The sequence below is a fragment of the Dromiciops gliroides genome, chromosome 2 (assembly GCF_019393635.1).
Source record: "Dromiciops gliroides isolate mDroGli1 chromosome 2, mDroGli1.pri, whole genome shotgun sequence".
Classification (NCBI taxonomy): Eukaryota; Metazoa; Chordata; class Mammalia; order Microbiotheria; family Microbiotheriidae; genus Dromiciops; species Dromiciops gliroides.
The window spans coordinates 121,247,650-121,261,356 of record NC_057862.1 but is presented as its reverse complement, the minus strand read 5'-3'; the positions used below and the strand labels follow the sequence as shown (position 1 = coordinate 121,261,356).

Here is a 13,707-nt window from a genome sequence, read left to right as displayed (position 1 = left end):
ATGTGACATTGCCTTGTACACAGTTGCATGACTGGCAATATAAGATTTCCAAAACTTGTGAATTGTCCAAGGATTCATTGATAGGTATTTTTGCCAATCATACCAACATGCAAAAACATGAATACTGGTTTATTATATGCTCATAACATAGACCCATAGTATACAGAAACCAGTTGGCCCTGAGCAGCAGTTTTAGCAGCTTTATAATTTTCTTAGTTACACAAGCAGAGAAAAATGGAATTTTACAGAAAGGTAGAAATAAAGATAGGGGAAGATTTATATCAGGTTACATAATAAACTAATGCAATAAACTATATAATAAACTCTGGGGTATGTAGCTTAAATTTGTAAACTGACCATTAAAACACTGGAGTGAGGGGCAGCTAGGTGGCACAGTGGATAGAGCACCAGCCCTGGATTCAGGAGTACCTGAGTTCAAATCCGGCCTCAGACACTTAACACTTACTAGCTATGTGACCCTGGGCAAGTCACTTCACCCCAATTGCCTCACTAAAAAAAACCCAAAAACCAAAACAAAACACTGGAGTGATAGCTAGTTAAGACATCCTAATCTTAAGTAAATAGAGGTAATAAAGCTTGAAGGGGAAATTTTCTTATTGCTAACAAATTAGATATCTTAGCTTGATTTTGTGGATCCTAGCTAGTTATGTGTCTTCCTGTCTTGAGCAAATGGAGGTAGTATTAGCCAGAAAATTTCCTTATGATGCTTGACTTTGCCACCTAAGTCTCCTATTTTTCATAGACTGCTTCTCCCCCTCTCCAACATCTCATAAAACTACCCGAGTATCCGTTTTAATTTGGGATCCCATTTGAATTCCTTTTCAGGTAGTATAGCTTTAGTGTGGGGAGATAACCTCAAACTTCCTATCTTCCATCTTTTGTTGGGATTTGAAAATCAGAGACAGACAGGCAATCAACTAGCATTTGTTAAGCATTTACCATGTGCCAAGCACTATCCTAAGATTTGGGGATGCAGAGCCCAAACTCTCTTCTCCCCACCCCCAAAGTCATGACTATCCCTATCACAGAAAGCTTACATTTTCTTTTCTTTTTTTTTTTTGGTGAGCAATTGGGGTGAAGTGACTTGCCCAGGGTCACACAGCTAGTAAATGTCAAGTGTCTGAGACCGGATTTGAACTCAGGTCCTCCTGAATCCAGGGCCAATGCTCTATCCACTGAGCCACCTAGTTGCCCCCTGAGCTTACATTTTAATGGGAGTGACATGTAACTATTTAGCTATATACAGAATAAATGGGAAGTAACCATAGTAGGGAAGTCACTAGTAGCCGTGGAACTCAGGGAAGACCTCCTTCAGAAGGTGACCTTCAAAGTGGGGAAGCCAAGGATTCCGACAGGTAGAAGTGAGGGAGGAGAACATTCCAGACCTGGGAAATCAACTCAGCAGTTCTGGTGTTGCCGTGATTTAAGCAAAGTAATCCAAAGAAGGGGATCATTATCACCTCTGTTAATTCTCCAGTTTGTCGGCCTGCCAGACGTTGAAATGTCTTTTCAGTTTTGGTTTATTCTTTTTTCATTCTGGACTTCATCTGATCATAACTGAACCTGAGAATGGGGCCTTCCTTTCTAGCTCCTTTTAAGCAAAGTTCTTCGAAATTTACGGACTTCCAAGGAACTAAGTAGTGATGCCAAGACTTACTGGTTGAATACCGGCTCTAATTGAAGCTTAATTGTCTCCACAGAGAAAAGCTTCAGATCCAAGTCGTTTTATTAACCGTGGTGGAAACCTCCTGAAGGAGGAAAAACAGAGAGCCAAGCTCCAAAAAACTTTCCTTAAGGTATATAGTGTCATTTCTTTGGCTGCTGACCCCTAATTCCAGAAAAGCATATGCTTGAAGGTTTTGCTCTATAACTATTGTCTCCTATATACTTTTCTAATAATGTTGATGAACATTTGGAGTCCGCCATGTGATTTTTCTGCTTAGCTAAGGGACAAGCCTTCTAGCTTTGTGAGAGCTTTGAGTTTACTCATTCTTATCTAATTTATATAAACAACACACACCAAGGCTTCTTGTTATCAATTGGACTTTAGGGTAATATCTCAAAGTCTCCTGGGGGAGACCATCTGTGAACAATTATGTGCAAATGAGATCTATACTAGAGAACTTGCAGGTAATTGCAGAGGGAAGGTATGAGAATTAAGGAAAACCAGAAAAGGTTTTTTTTTGTTTTGTTTTGTTTTGTTTGTTTTTTTGCAAAAGTTGGGATTTTAGCTGAGACTTGAAGGAAGCCAGCAAAACCAGGAAGGAGAGTCCGGGACGGAGAGCACTTGGGGCATAGGGCCAGGGCAGTGAAAGAAGAGTTGTAGGATGGAATGTCACTTGTGGGGAACAGCAAATGTCACTTAATCATAGAATATATGTGGAGGGAGGAGAAGACAGAAAAAGATTCAAAAGGTCGGGAAGGGGACAAATTATAAAAAGCCAGAGGATTTTATATTTTGTTCTGGAGGTAATCGGGTGGATTAAATAGTGGAAAGTGACATGATCAGCGTCACACTTAAGGAAAACTTTGATAGAGAAGTGGAGGAAGGACTACTATAGTGGAGAGGGGTTTGAGGTTGGATGTATGAGTACAGGGGCCCTTAGGCAATGAATTTTGATTGGTGACATTTTTCCTTCAACATATTAATTGTGAAATTATGCATATAACAAAGATAGTTATGTACACTTTTGGGGGAAGATTTTAAGATAGGGTTTTTAGCTCTAAAATTTTTCTACACCCTCTTTTTTTTTTTTAAATCTATATTCCCCAAATCTTGGAACTAGCATGTATATCCCTAGCCACATTTTAAGTCTCAAAGTACATTTCAGTTGCATGAGATTAAGAAATAATGGGTGCAGGGGCAGCTAGATGGCGCAGTGGCTAGAGCACCGGCCCTGGAGTCAGCAGTACCGGAGTTCAAATCCAGCCTCAGACACTTAATACTTAACTAGTTGTGTGACCCTGGGCAAGTCACTTAACCCCAATTACCTCACTTAAAAAAAAAAAAAGAAAGAAAGAAATAATGGGTGCTATAGCACCATGGGCCACCTAAACAGGAACTTCTTAGAAAAAGTGAAGGCTTGTGGGGTTTTGTTCCTTCTCAATGTGTTGTGAATAAACCAGGCCTTTAAGTTTTTTAGCATACGAGCATTCCAGTCACTGACAGGCAAGTCCTTTGCTATGAGTTACATGTACCTGTTAGAGATACCACGGGGGGAAGCTCCTGAACAGAAGTTTGAGGAGCTCTCTAGGATTTTCATTGTGACAAAAGAGTTGGGGACAGTAACCTCCCTTTTTTTTGACTCCAGCTGGAAGAGGAGTTAAAAGCACAGATTGAACTGTGGGAACAAGAGTATTCAAAGGACTTTGTGGTGAATGGGCAGAAATTCGTGGAATATATGATGGAGCAGTGGGAGATGCATCGTTTGGAGAAAGAGAAAGCAAAGCAGGAGAGAGTAAGTTTAAATAAAGAAACGTAAATAAAAGCAGTTAGATTTTTTTCCTTGAAATAATCAAGTGTTTTATATTTCTGCTAGGGACTATGGGTGATGAGAAACCAGCCCAGGGCTGCACCTTTCTCTTAGTTGTTTATTTTTGTCCTAGGGATGTGACATCACATTTTTATATTTACAATAAAATTTATCTATATATTTTGTTTTTTATCACCTTCATTCCCCGATATATTCATCCCTTCCCCCAAACTCCTCCCCGAGACCCTTGATAACAAAGAATAAATGTGAGGGAAAAAGAACCAGTTCAACAAAACTAACCCACATACTGAAAAAAACCTGATGTTATATGCAGTATTACACACTATCGTACTTCACCTTTGCAAAGAATCGGAGAAACGTTCCCTTTCACAGCTCCTTTTTGAGGCCAACCTCAGTCATAACATTGTAGCACTCAGCTTTGTTGTTCCATTTACATTGTTGACGTTATTGTGTATATTGCTGTCCTCCTTGTGTTGTGGTAAAATATGAAAGTTTTTAACAGTCGGTTAGGATAACTGAAAGACGCCAGTTTTTCAAGGACCACCCTTTTGGGGAGGAGATGAACAGTCCGCCTGCTGCGCATGTCAGACTGCCTGCCGGGTACAGTCCGCCTGCTGCGCATGTCAGACTGCCTGCCGGGTACAGTCCGCCTGCTGCGCATGTCAGACTGCCTGCCGGGTTTTTTGACTTCCGGGGTGGAGAGAACGGGAGTAGCCTTTTTTGCCGGCTTGGCGGGACTCCGGGCGGCGCGGCACAGACGGTCTGACTCACTCCAAAGGTGGCCTAAATCGGTTTGGTGAGTTTTTATAAGGAATATAGACTAAGCCTAGATTTAAGACGATTTGTACTGTATTTCTGTTTTCCTATCCTTCTAATCAACAACACCTTATATACAATAAAGGCTCTATCTAGAAAACCAGAAGCTTCTTCCATTTACTAGTCTGGGAGATGAATTAAGGGAAGGGTTAAGTAGGGGAGATTTATGATCTAATATCCAATTTTAAATCTCACAGTTTGGCGACCCCGAAGGGACCTTAAGGACCCTCCCACCCTCCCTAGTTTGGCCATAAGCCGGCTAATTCGGTGGATTTTCCAAATACCCCCCCCCCCCCCCCCCCGCGGACTTTCCCTTTGTCTAGTCTCCCTTAAAGACTTTAAGCCTCTAAAAGTCTTGCTTTAAACAGAAAAGCCAGCCCAGTTTAAAGGGCAAGATGCTCGAATATTCTACCATCCCTTTGATTTTTCTCATCGGAATGTATTGGGACAGCATAACATCCCGACTTAGAGGAATAGTTTACTCAATGGTCCTTCATAACATTATTGGTTTTTTCCTCATTCAGGCAGCAAAAAGTTTTTTGTATAATAGTATACGTGAGAATCTTTGGGAAAATACGTTTAATATAAGTAGAAATTTTATGCCTGCAATTGAAATACCTTTTAATACCACATCCATAGTTCATACGACTAAGGATTTTATTTTTTTTTGTTGTTTTTTTTTTGTTTTTGTTATTATCATTGTTTTTGTTATTATCATTGTTATGATGTGGGGGAAACTCTCACATATGGAGAGAGACCTCAAAATGGCTGTTTCTACTAGAGATGATCCAAATTCAGAATCAGATCAGCAGAAACTACTCCCTCTGCAGGAAGCTATAGAACATAGTAAGAAGGGAGTGCCAATTCAAGTCAGAAAATATAGCCCCTTTAGACCAAGTGACTTGAGCGCATGGAAATCAATCATCCCTAGTTTTGAGAAAAATCCAAACACTGTAATTTCACAGTTAAGGACTATATTTAATGCATATCAACCCAGTTGGGCTGATGTTACTTGCCTTTTGGAAACTTTACTGTCCCCAACTGAGATTACAGATATTATCTCAGTAGGAAATGCCCTTGTTGCGAAAGGTAAGGCCGATGTGGAATGGCCTCTAAAGGATCCAGAGTGGAATTATAATGATGATAGGGATTTCCAAAGATTAAAAGATGCTAGAGAAACACTTCTGAAGGGAATGGAATCTTGCTCTAGAAAACCGGAAAACTGGCAGAAATTTTTAAGCCTACCTCAGGAGGCTAATGAAAGACCAAACAGATTTTATGATAGACTTTGTGAGGCCGCTAGACAGTACACCAGATTGGATCCAGTAGATTTAAGAGATTCCTGTATCATTCTCAACACATTTGTTTATAATTCACTGCCAGAAATACGCAGATACTTTCTGAAACAATGTCCAGACTGGAGAAATCTCTCAGTAGATAGAATTAAGGAACTTGCAAATTATGTCTTTGACTCACGTGAGGAAGATCCAGATCACCCTAAACAGAGCATTCTGGCACCAGCGATTCCTAGTCAGCCATGTGGACACCGGAACAAGGACACTAAGGTGTGTTGTTACTGTCGTAAGGAGGGGCATGAATTGAGAGAATGTAGGACTTGGAGAAGAAATTCTAATTCTAATTACAGGCGAAATCAAAATAGAAATAGATCTTTTTGGAGGAATACAGAAAGGCAGTACCAGAATAATGGTAACCAAGACCCCCCTCAGAAGAGGACACAGGAATGATGGTGTCTTGGGGAGGAATGGAACATAGATAATGAAAGCCATATATTCCCAGATCCAGATTTTTTGAATGCACTTGTGCCAGTCCATTCACCTCCCCAGAGTAATGAACCACATGTCACCTTAAAAGTGGGGGAGACTTATTATGATTGTCTGCTAGACACAGGAGCCTCTAAATCAGTATTAGTAAGCAAACCAGATGCTGGGTGTAGACCTGTAGGATTTTTGAATGTAGTGGGAGTCTCAGGAAAGAGCCAGAGAGTGGCAAAATTGAATCCTCGCATGGTATCTATGGGGCCCTTAACAGTGGAACATTCATTTTTACTCATGCCTGATGCCCCTGTAAATTTATTAGGTCGTGATCTCCTTTGCAAGCTTAGAGCAACCATATCTTGTGCTCCAGATGGGGCTGTCTCCTTACAATTGCCAGAGGATACTGTTCATTTATTACCAATTTTACTTACAGAAGCTCAAGGAACAGCAGGGGAGGTATCCAAAATCCCCTCTGACATTCCTGAGTCTTTATGGGCCTCATCCCCTAATGAGGTGGGGCTCCTTAAGTCTGCCATGCCTGTTACCTTTAAAGTTAAGGGGGGACCACCCCCCTCCATTCCACAGTATCCATTGTCTAGGGAAGCAATAGAAGGGATCACCCCTATAATTGAGGCTTTGAAAAGCCAGGGTATTATTATTCCATGTCATCACTCTCCATGCAATACTCCCATTTTGCCAGTTAAAAAACCCAAGCCTGGGCCAGATGGTAAACCTGTTTATCGCTTTGTGCAAGATCTTAGAGCGATTAATAATTACGTTATTCCTAGACATTCTATAGTCGCAAACCCGGCTACGATAATTTCATCCATTCCCTATGAATCTACATGTTTCACAGTGGTAGACCTTTGCTCTGCCTTTTTCTCCATACCAGTACATGAGGACTTCCAATATTTATTTGCTTTTACCTGGAAAAATAGACAGTGGACCTGGACTAGACTCCCACAGGGATTTGTAGACAGTCCCACATTATTTTCCCAAATTTTACAGCAGGATCTGGCCTCTATTACCTTTAAGGGCTCCATACTAGTACAATATGTTGATGACTTACTTTTGGCCTCTCCTAATGCTGAAATTTGTCAGGAAGATAGCCGTCACTTACTGCTGGAGCTGCACAAGAGAGGACACAAGGTTTCCAAGACAAAGGTACAATGGTGTTTGCCCCAGGTAGAATATTTAGGATTTATTTTGGCTGCTGGAACTCGCTCTGTCTCTTCTAAGCGAGTCCAGGCCATTCAACAACTCTCTGCCCCCACTACTAAGAGGCAGTTGAGAGCCATTCTGGGAGCAGCCGGGTACTGTAGACAATGGATACCCTCTTTTGGTGAAATTACTAAACCCCTCATAGCTCTTACAAAAAGTTCTGTTCCAGACATTTTACAGTTGGATCCCCAGCATCTCTCAGCCATAAAAGAATTAAAACGGGCCTTGTTATCAGCACCTGCCCTAGGACTGCCAGATTATAGTAAGCCTTTCACTCTCTTTGTGCATGAACAAAGGGGGGTGGCTTCTGGAGTCCTGACTCAGTCACTGGGGCCTAACCAACGCCCTATAGCCTACTATTCAATTCAGCTGGACCCTGTAGCGGCTGGAGCGCCACCTTGCCTTAGAGCAGTGGCGGCCACAGCGCTTTTGGTAGAAAAAGCCTCTGATTTGGTCCTAGGTAACCCTCTAACTGTGCAATGCCCTCACGAAGTGGAGGCTCTCTTACTACGTCACAGGACACAAGCCTTTTCAGATCAAAGGCTGGCTAAGTATGAAATAACCCTGTTAGGTAATGAGAATATCACTTTAAAACGCTGCACAGTTCTTAATCCAGCAACACTACTCCCTAACTTACCATTCTCGGGGGAACCGTTGCATGACTGTGCTTCTTTAGTTGATATGGCTGAAAAACCCCGTGATGATCTTTTTGATACACCTTTAGAAAATCCTGATCTTGTCCTCTATACAGATGGTTCCTCATTTATGAGAGAGGGAACCCGTTTTACTGGAGCTGCTGTAGTTTCTGATTATGACACCCTCTGGGCAGCTTCTCTGCCTTCCCATTTTAGTGCACAGGCTGCTGAACTTGTGGCTCTTACACAGGCCTGTAATATAGCTAAAGATAAGAGTGCCACCATTTTTACTGACTCGAAATATGGCTTTGGCATATGCCACTTTATTGGTATGATTTGGCGTCAACGAGGCTTTCTAACATCCTCGGGCAAGGCTATTGCCAATGGGGACCTTATCAAGGACCTCTTAGATGCCCTAAAACTGCCTTCTTCCCTAGCCGTTGTACATTGCCCTGCCCACACAGGAAATAGTGATCCTGTTTCAAAGGGAAATGCACGAGCCGATTCTGCAGCCAAGCTTGCTGCATTAGAAGCTCCTGAACATGTATTTAACCTTTCACCTTCTGAGGATATTCCTTCCAACCTAACCTATGACGATTCTGAAGTAGAAAAGTGGAAAAAGAAATTTAAGGCGAAACAGATCAATGGCATCTGGGTGTCTCCGGAAGGTAAGCCATTTCTTCCCCGGAAATTCTACCACCAGGTATGCCTCTCTGTTCACAGAAAAGGCCATTTTGGTACACAAGGCATTGTAGACTCTATTAAGAGAACCTGGATAGCACCAGGTGTGACTAATACAGCATCTCGAATCTGCTCGGGCTGCTCCACATGTCAGTCTTATAATCAGTATGCTTTTAAGGTCAAAGCTTATGGAGGGCGTCCTCTAGCATATACACCTTTTGAGCACTTACAAATTGATTATATTACTATGCCAAAAGCAGGACATTATAAATTTTGCCTTGTTATAGTTGATCAGCTCACTCGGTGGGTGGAGGCCTTTCCCAGCCCCCGAGCCACAGCTGCCTTTGTTGCCAAAATTCTTCTTAAAGAGATAGTACCTCGTTTTGGCCCACCAGCCCGCATCGATTCTGACAAAGGCACACATTTCACTGATTCGATTTTATCCCAAATCTACTCTTTCTTGGGAGTGACTCCAAAATTCCACACGCCCTACCATCCACAAAGTTCAGGCCAAGTCGAACGTATGAATAAAGAGCTTAAGAGTATGATTGGCAAATTATGTACTGAAACCCATTTGAAATGGCCTGATGTTCTACCATTGGCATTATTCTATCTACGAAGTAGACCAAGAGGAGAACTTCATATATCTCCTTATGAAATGCTTTTTGGTCACCCTCCTATCCAAGCTAAAACTTTTTCCCCAGTTTATACATCACTGGTGGGAGGTGATACTTCTGTTGCTTCCTATATACAGGAATTACAGACCAGGCTACGTGAACTCCATGAGGCAGGAGCTGTGGTCCAGGCAGGACCATTAGACTTTTCATTGCATAACTTCAACCCAGGAGATAAAATATATGTAAAGAATTTTCAGAAAACCAGTGGAACTCAACCTGCCTGGGAAGGACCTTTTCAGGTATTATTGACAACTCCTACTGCCATTAAAATTGGTGAAAAAGACTCATGGATTCATTGCTCTCATATAAAGCCTGCACCATTCATAGGTGAAGAGATTTCAGATAGACCTGAGGTAGACGCTAAAGAGGTAAAAACCCTAAAGATAGCAACTGTTAAAGAGCAAAGAGAGTTCAGAGGAAAAAGGCAGTTCCCATTTAATAATCCCACTGATCAGTTAAATGCTTTGGGACTCAGTCTTCGTAAAGTATCAGGAGACGGAAATTGCCTTTTTAGGGCTTTAGCAGACCAGCTAGAAGGTCACTGTAGAAATCATCTCAGACACAGACAAGAAGCTGCTTCTTATATGATTAACCATAGACAAGAGTTTGAGTCTTTTATAGTAAATGACTCCCCTTTTGAAGAATATGTTGATGAATTAAAGAAATTTGGAAAGTGGGGAGGAAATGATACAATTGTAGCATTTGCTAAGCAGCATCAGCTGAATGTTGTGGTTCATCAATTAAATCAGCCTTTATTGAAAATCAGTGGCACAGACAAAACTGATGCTAGAGAACTCCACATTTTCTACCATAAAGAACATTATGACAGCATTAGGAAGATCAATGACAATTCAGAAACCCCTGCCACTTTGGCTTGCAGAGAATTGGGGAGCCAGTTAAAACAATGTGGCATACCCCAAACTCTAGCAGCTTAAATACCTTAAAATTTAACAAGCATTTCCTTCCACAGGCAAAAGCACTGAAGCACATGGCCTAGTTTTCTGGCCCACCTCAATTTCTCCCACCCTTTTCCCTACCCTATACCTATTTTTTTTTTTTATCCTTTTTGCTTTTTGTTTTGTTTTGACTTTTGAAAGGCACTGAAAAGACCTGGAATTCACCACACCTTTAAATTCTTTAAGAGCACAAAAGGGTGCTTAGCGAATCTTTTGCCTTTTATTTTTGGTTTTTGGTTTTGCTTTTTTTTTTTTTTTTTACTTTTGTTTCTTTTGCTTTTCTTTAAAAACCCGATTTTGTAAACTAAGTGACTTTTCAAAGGCATTTTAAGTATATGCTATTGAATATTGAATCTTGCTTATTGAAGTCTTATTTCTTTTTGATGAATTAATCACCACTTTAAGTATCTGCTACTGTTATACTAGAGAATTCATGTATAAGATGATGTGGTCTAATTGCTAAAAGAAGATTATGTAATAATGTCTAAAAGAAGATTATGTAACAATGTCTAATATAATCAGCTATTTACATTCGTTTATTATTTATATGTCATTATACTCTGGGTATGGTTTGGAATTATTGTATATATCACTAATATATTCTCAGTTATGCAGCATAGCACACATTTTTACCATCATATTGTCTTTGGTGAAATTAATGAGATTTCAGAAATATGGAAACTTATCATTTCAGAGACTAACTTGCTGTGAACTCTGATGCAGGCCCTGGAGAGAATATATGTGCAACAAAAGGAGAGACAGGTATACATAAGTCCATGGTTTGCTTATGATGGTGACTATGTAGAGCACAATTACTAGGCACAGTCCAGTATTCATCCTCTCTCCCTCCTAATTTAACCTAATTTAACTGAACTTACTTATCTTTTTATCTCACTCAGTTGAATTCACCTGTGGCCTAGCACAATCACTGGCTGTCTCGGAACCATGAGATATGGTATGATAACCTTTCCATAACATTTTCAGGTGTCATGAACACATACTAAATTTGACTTTGATCCAGACACATGGTGGTAAAAAGTGTTACTGATTGCAAAATGCTATGCTAAGGTTTAGTAAAAAAAAAAAAAAATACAGCAATTCAAACAGTTAAAGAAGAAATCCAGCTTTCCAGACCAGAGTCCAGAATCCAGAATCCAGACCAGAGTCCAGAATCCAGTTTTCCAGACCAGAATCCAGTTTCCTCCTGATGATATCTTACCACTTCAAGAAGACAAGAGAACTCAGAGACTTTATATGAACTGTTTTGCTTTATTAGCTTTTACTATCTCCTTTCTGTTATATACTATCTGTAACATGTACTCTCTGCAGAGGCTCTCCCTTTGCAAGACTAATGTCAAAGCGTCGGTTCATGAGGAAAGAAAAAAAATCGCCCCCTCTGGACAAAACTTTCCTCTCTTCCTTTTCTGTATTGTTGTTCGCATATTATTAGTCAGCAGAAGTTATTATATTCTTTTTACTGTTCCATCAAGGAAACATTCCATTTCTTGAGGAAGCAAAGGGGGGAAATGTGGTAAAATATGAAAGTTTTTAACAGTTGGTTAGGATAACTGAAAGACGCCAGTTTTTCAAGGACCACCCTTTTGGGGAGGAGATGAACAGTCCGCCTGCTGCGCATGTCAGACTGCCTGCCGGGTACAGTCCGCCTGCTGCGCATGTCAGACTGCCTGCCGGGTTTTTTGACTTCCGGGGTGGAGAGAACGGGAGTAGCCTTTTTTGCCGGCTTGGCGGGACTCCGGGCGGCGCGGCACAGACGGTCTGACTCACTCCAAAGGTGGCCTAAATCGGTTTGGTGAGTTTTTATAAGGAATATAGACTAAGCCTAGATTTAAGACGATTTGTACTGTATTTCTGTTTTCCTATCCTTCTAATCAACAACACCTTATATACAATAAAGGCTCTATCTAGAAAACCAGAAGCTTCTTCCATTTACTAGTCTGGGAGATGAATTAAGGGAAGGGTTAAGTAGGGGAGATTTATGATCTAATATCCAATTTTAAATCTCACAGTGTTTACTTCACTTTGCATCAATTCATATACATTTTTATGCTTTCCTGTATTTATCATATTTATAATTTCCTACAACACTGTAATATTCCATTGAATTAATGTACCACAGTTTGTTTAGTCATTCCCTAATCAATAAACATGTATGTTGTTACTGCAAAAGGTGCTGCTATGAATAGTTTGATACCAGATTTTTTTTTTTAAATGAGCCCAGTGTTTGGTACATAGTAAGTGCTTTAAAAAATGTTTTATCTATCAGCCTCATTTCCAGGACTGTCCTTTAATTCATCTTCCACTCCTAGGTCATTTATCTAACCTTGCTATTTTTTATTGTGATTGTTTCTTCTGGTTCTCCTTCAGCATCTAAAGAAGAGCCAACAGACCGAAGTTGAACTGTTTTATGGCAGTGCACCTAGAATTCCTGGCAAGAGGGAAGGCCTGGGATCCAAAATAACAGGCAAAGTTCTCAAGGTAACATGAAATTACAAAGGGTTTGGGTGTTTAGGGTTCTTAGCTATTGAACTTGACTATAGAACAAGAATCAGTTCTTGTTTTTTTCTGAGTAGGGTCTGAGTTTCTTTGGATTGGGGGTAATGATGAGGCACTCTGTAGCTCCATTCAGCTGATTTTGATTTGAGATGCTACATTAAAAGAAGCTTAAGGGAGCAGCAAGGTCACTCTGTGGATAAAGCACTGGCCTTGGATTCAGGAGGACCTGAGTTCAAATCCAGCCCCAGACACTTGACACTTACTAGCTGTGTGACACTGGGGAAATACTTAACCCTCATTGCTCCGAAAAAAACACACCAAAACAACACCAAAAAAGAAGCTTAAGTTAAAACATGCTCATCATAAAATAGGTATTCTTTTTTTTTTTTTAGGCAGTTGGGGTTAAGTGACTTGCCCAGGGTCACACAGCTAGTAAGTGTTAAGTGTCTGAGGTCAGATTTGAACTCAAGTCCTCCTGAATCCAGGGCTGGTGCTCTATCTACTGCGCCACCTAGCCACCCCCTGAAATAGGTATTCATTCTCTCACACTATTGTGTTGATCTTGAAATCTGGGGAACAGTTAAAAAACAAATTTTAACAGTGATAGATATGGTGGCAGCTGATTTCAGGAACTAATGAGTTGCAAGGGGGGGGGGGGAATGGTGGCAGTAGCTGAGTAGTTCTTCACCCCTCCTCCCCCGCCCCGCCCTACTACAAGCTGCTACTCTTGTGGTCCTTCCAATCTCATGTGGCTGAGTGGTGTTAGGAGAAATTGTTATTCTTTGAGAATATTATTGGTGCTCATAATTACCAATGAATGGTACTTCAATTTGATTAGAAATAGACAAAAGTCTTTGCAGAGTCTTGTTACCTTTTTTTTTTTTTTTTGGTGAGGCAATTAGGGTTAAGTGACTTGC

At 40.7% G+C, this 13,707-nt stretch overlaps 1 protein-coding gene across 3 annotated transcripts in view; it reads left to right on the top strand.

Annotated features, from left to right (window-relative positions):
- The window catches only part of LOC122742492 (protein regulator of cytokinesis 1-like), a 52,830-nt gene that overhangs the window by 29,027 nt on the left and 10,096 nt on the right, over positions 1-13,707 (top strand). For 2 of the 3 annotated variants that reach the window (XM_043986771.1, XM_043986773.1), the window contains 3 exons: positions 1,722-1,817; positions 3,333-3,479; positions 12,662-12,772. In XM_043986771.1, coding sequence (XP_043842706.1) covers positions 1,722-1,817; positions 3,333-3,479; positions 12,662-12,772 — 354 coding nt within the window. The remainder of the gene's footprint in view (positions 1-1,721; positions 1,818-3,332; positions 3,480-12,661; positions 12,773-13,707) is intronic. The other variant, XM_043986772.1, reaches the window with a different exon arrangement.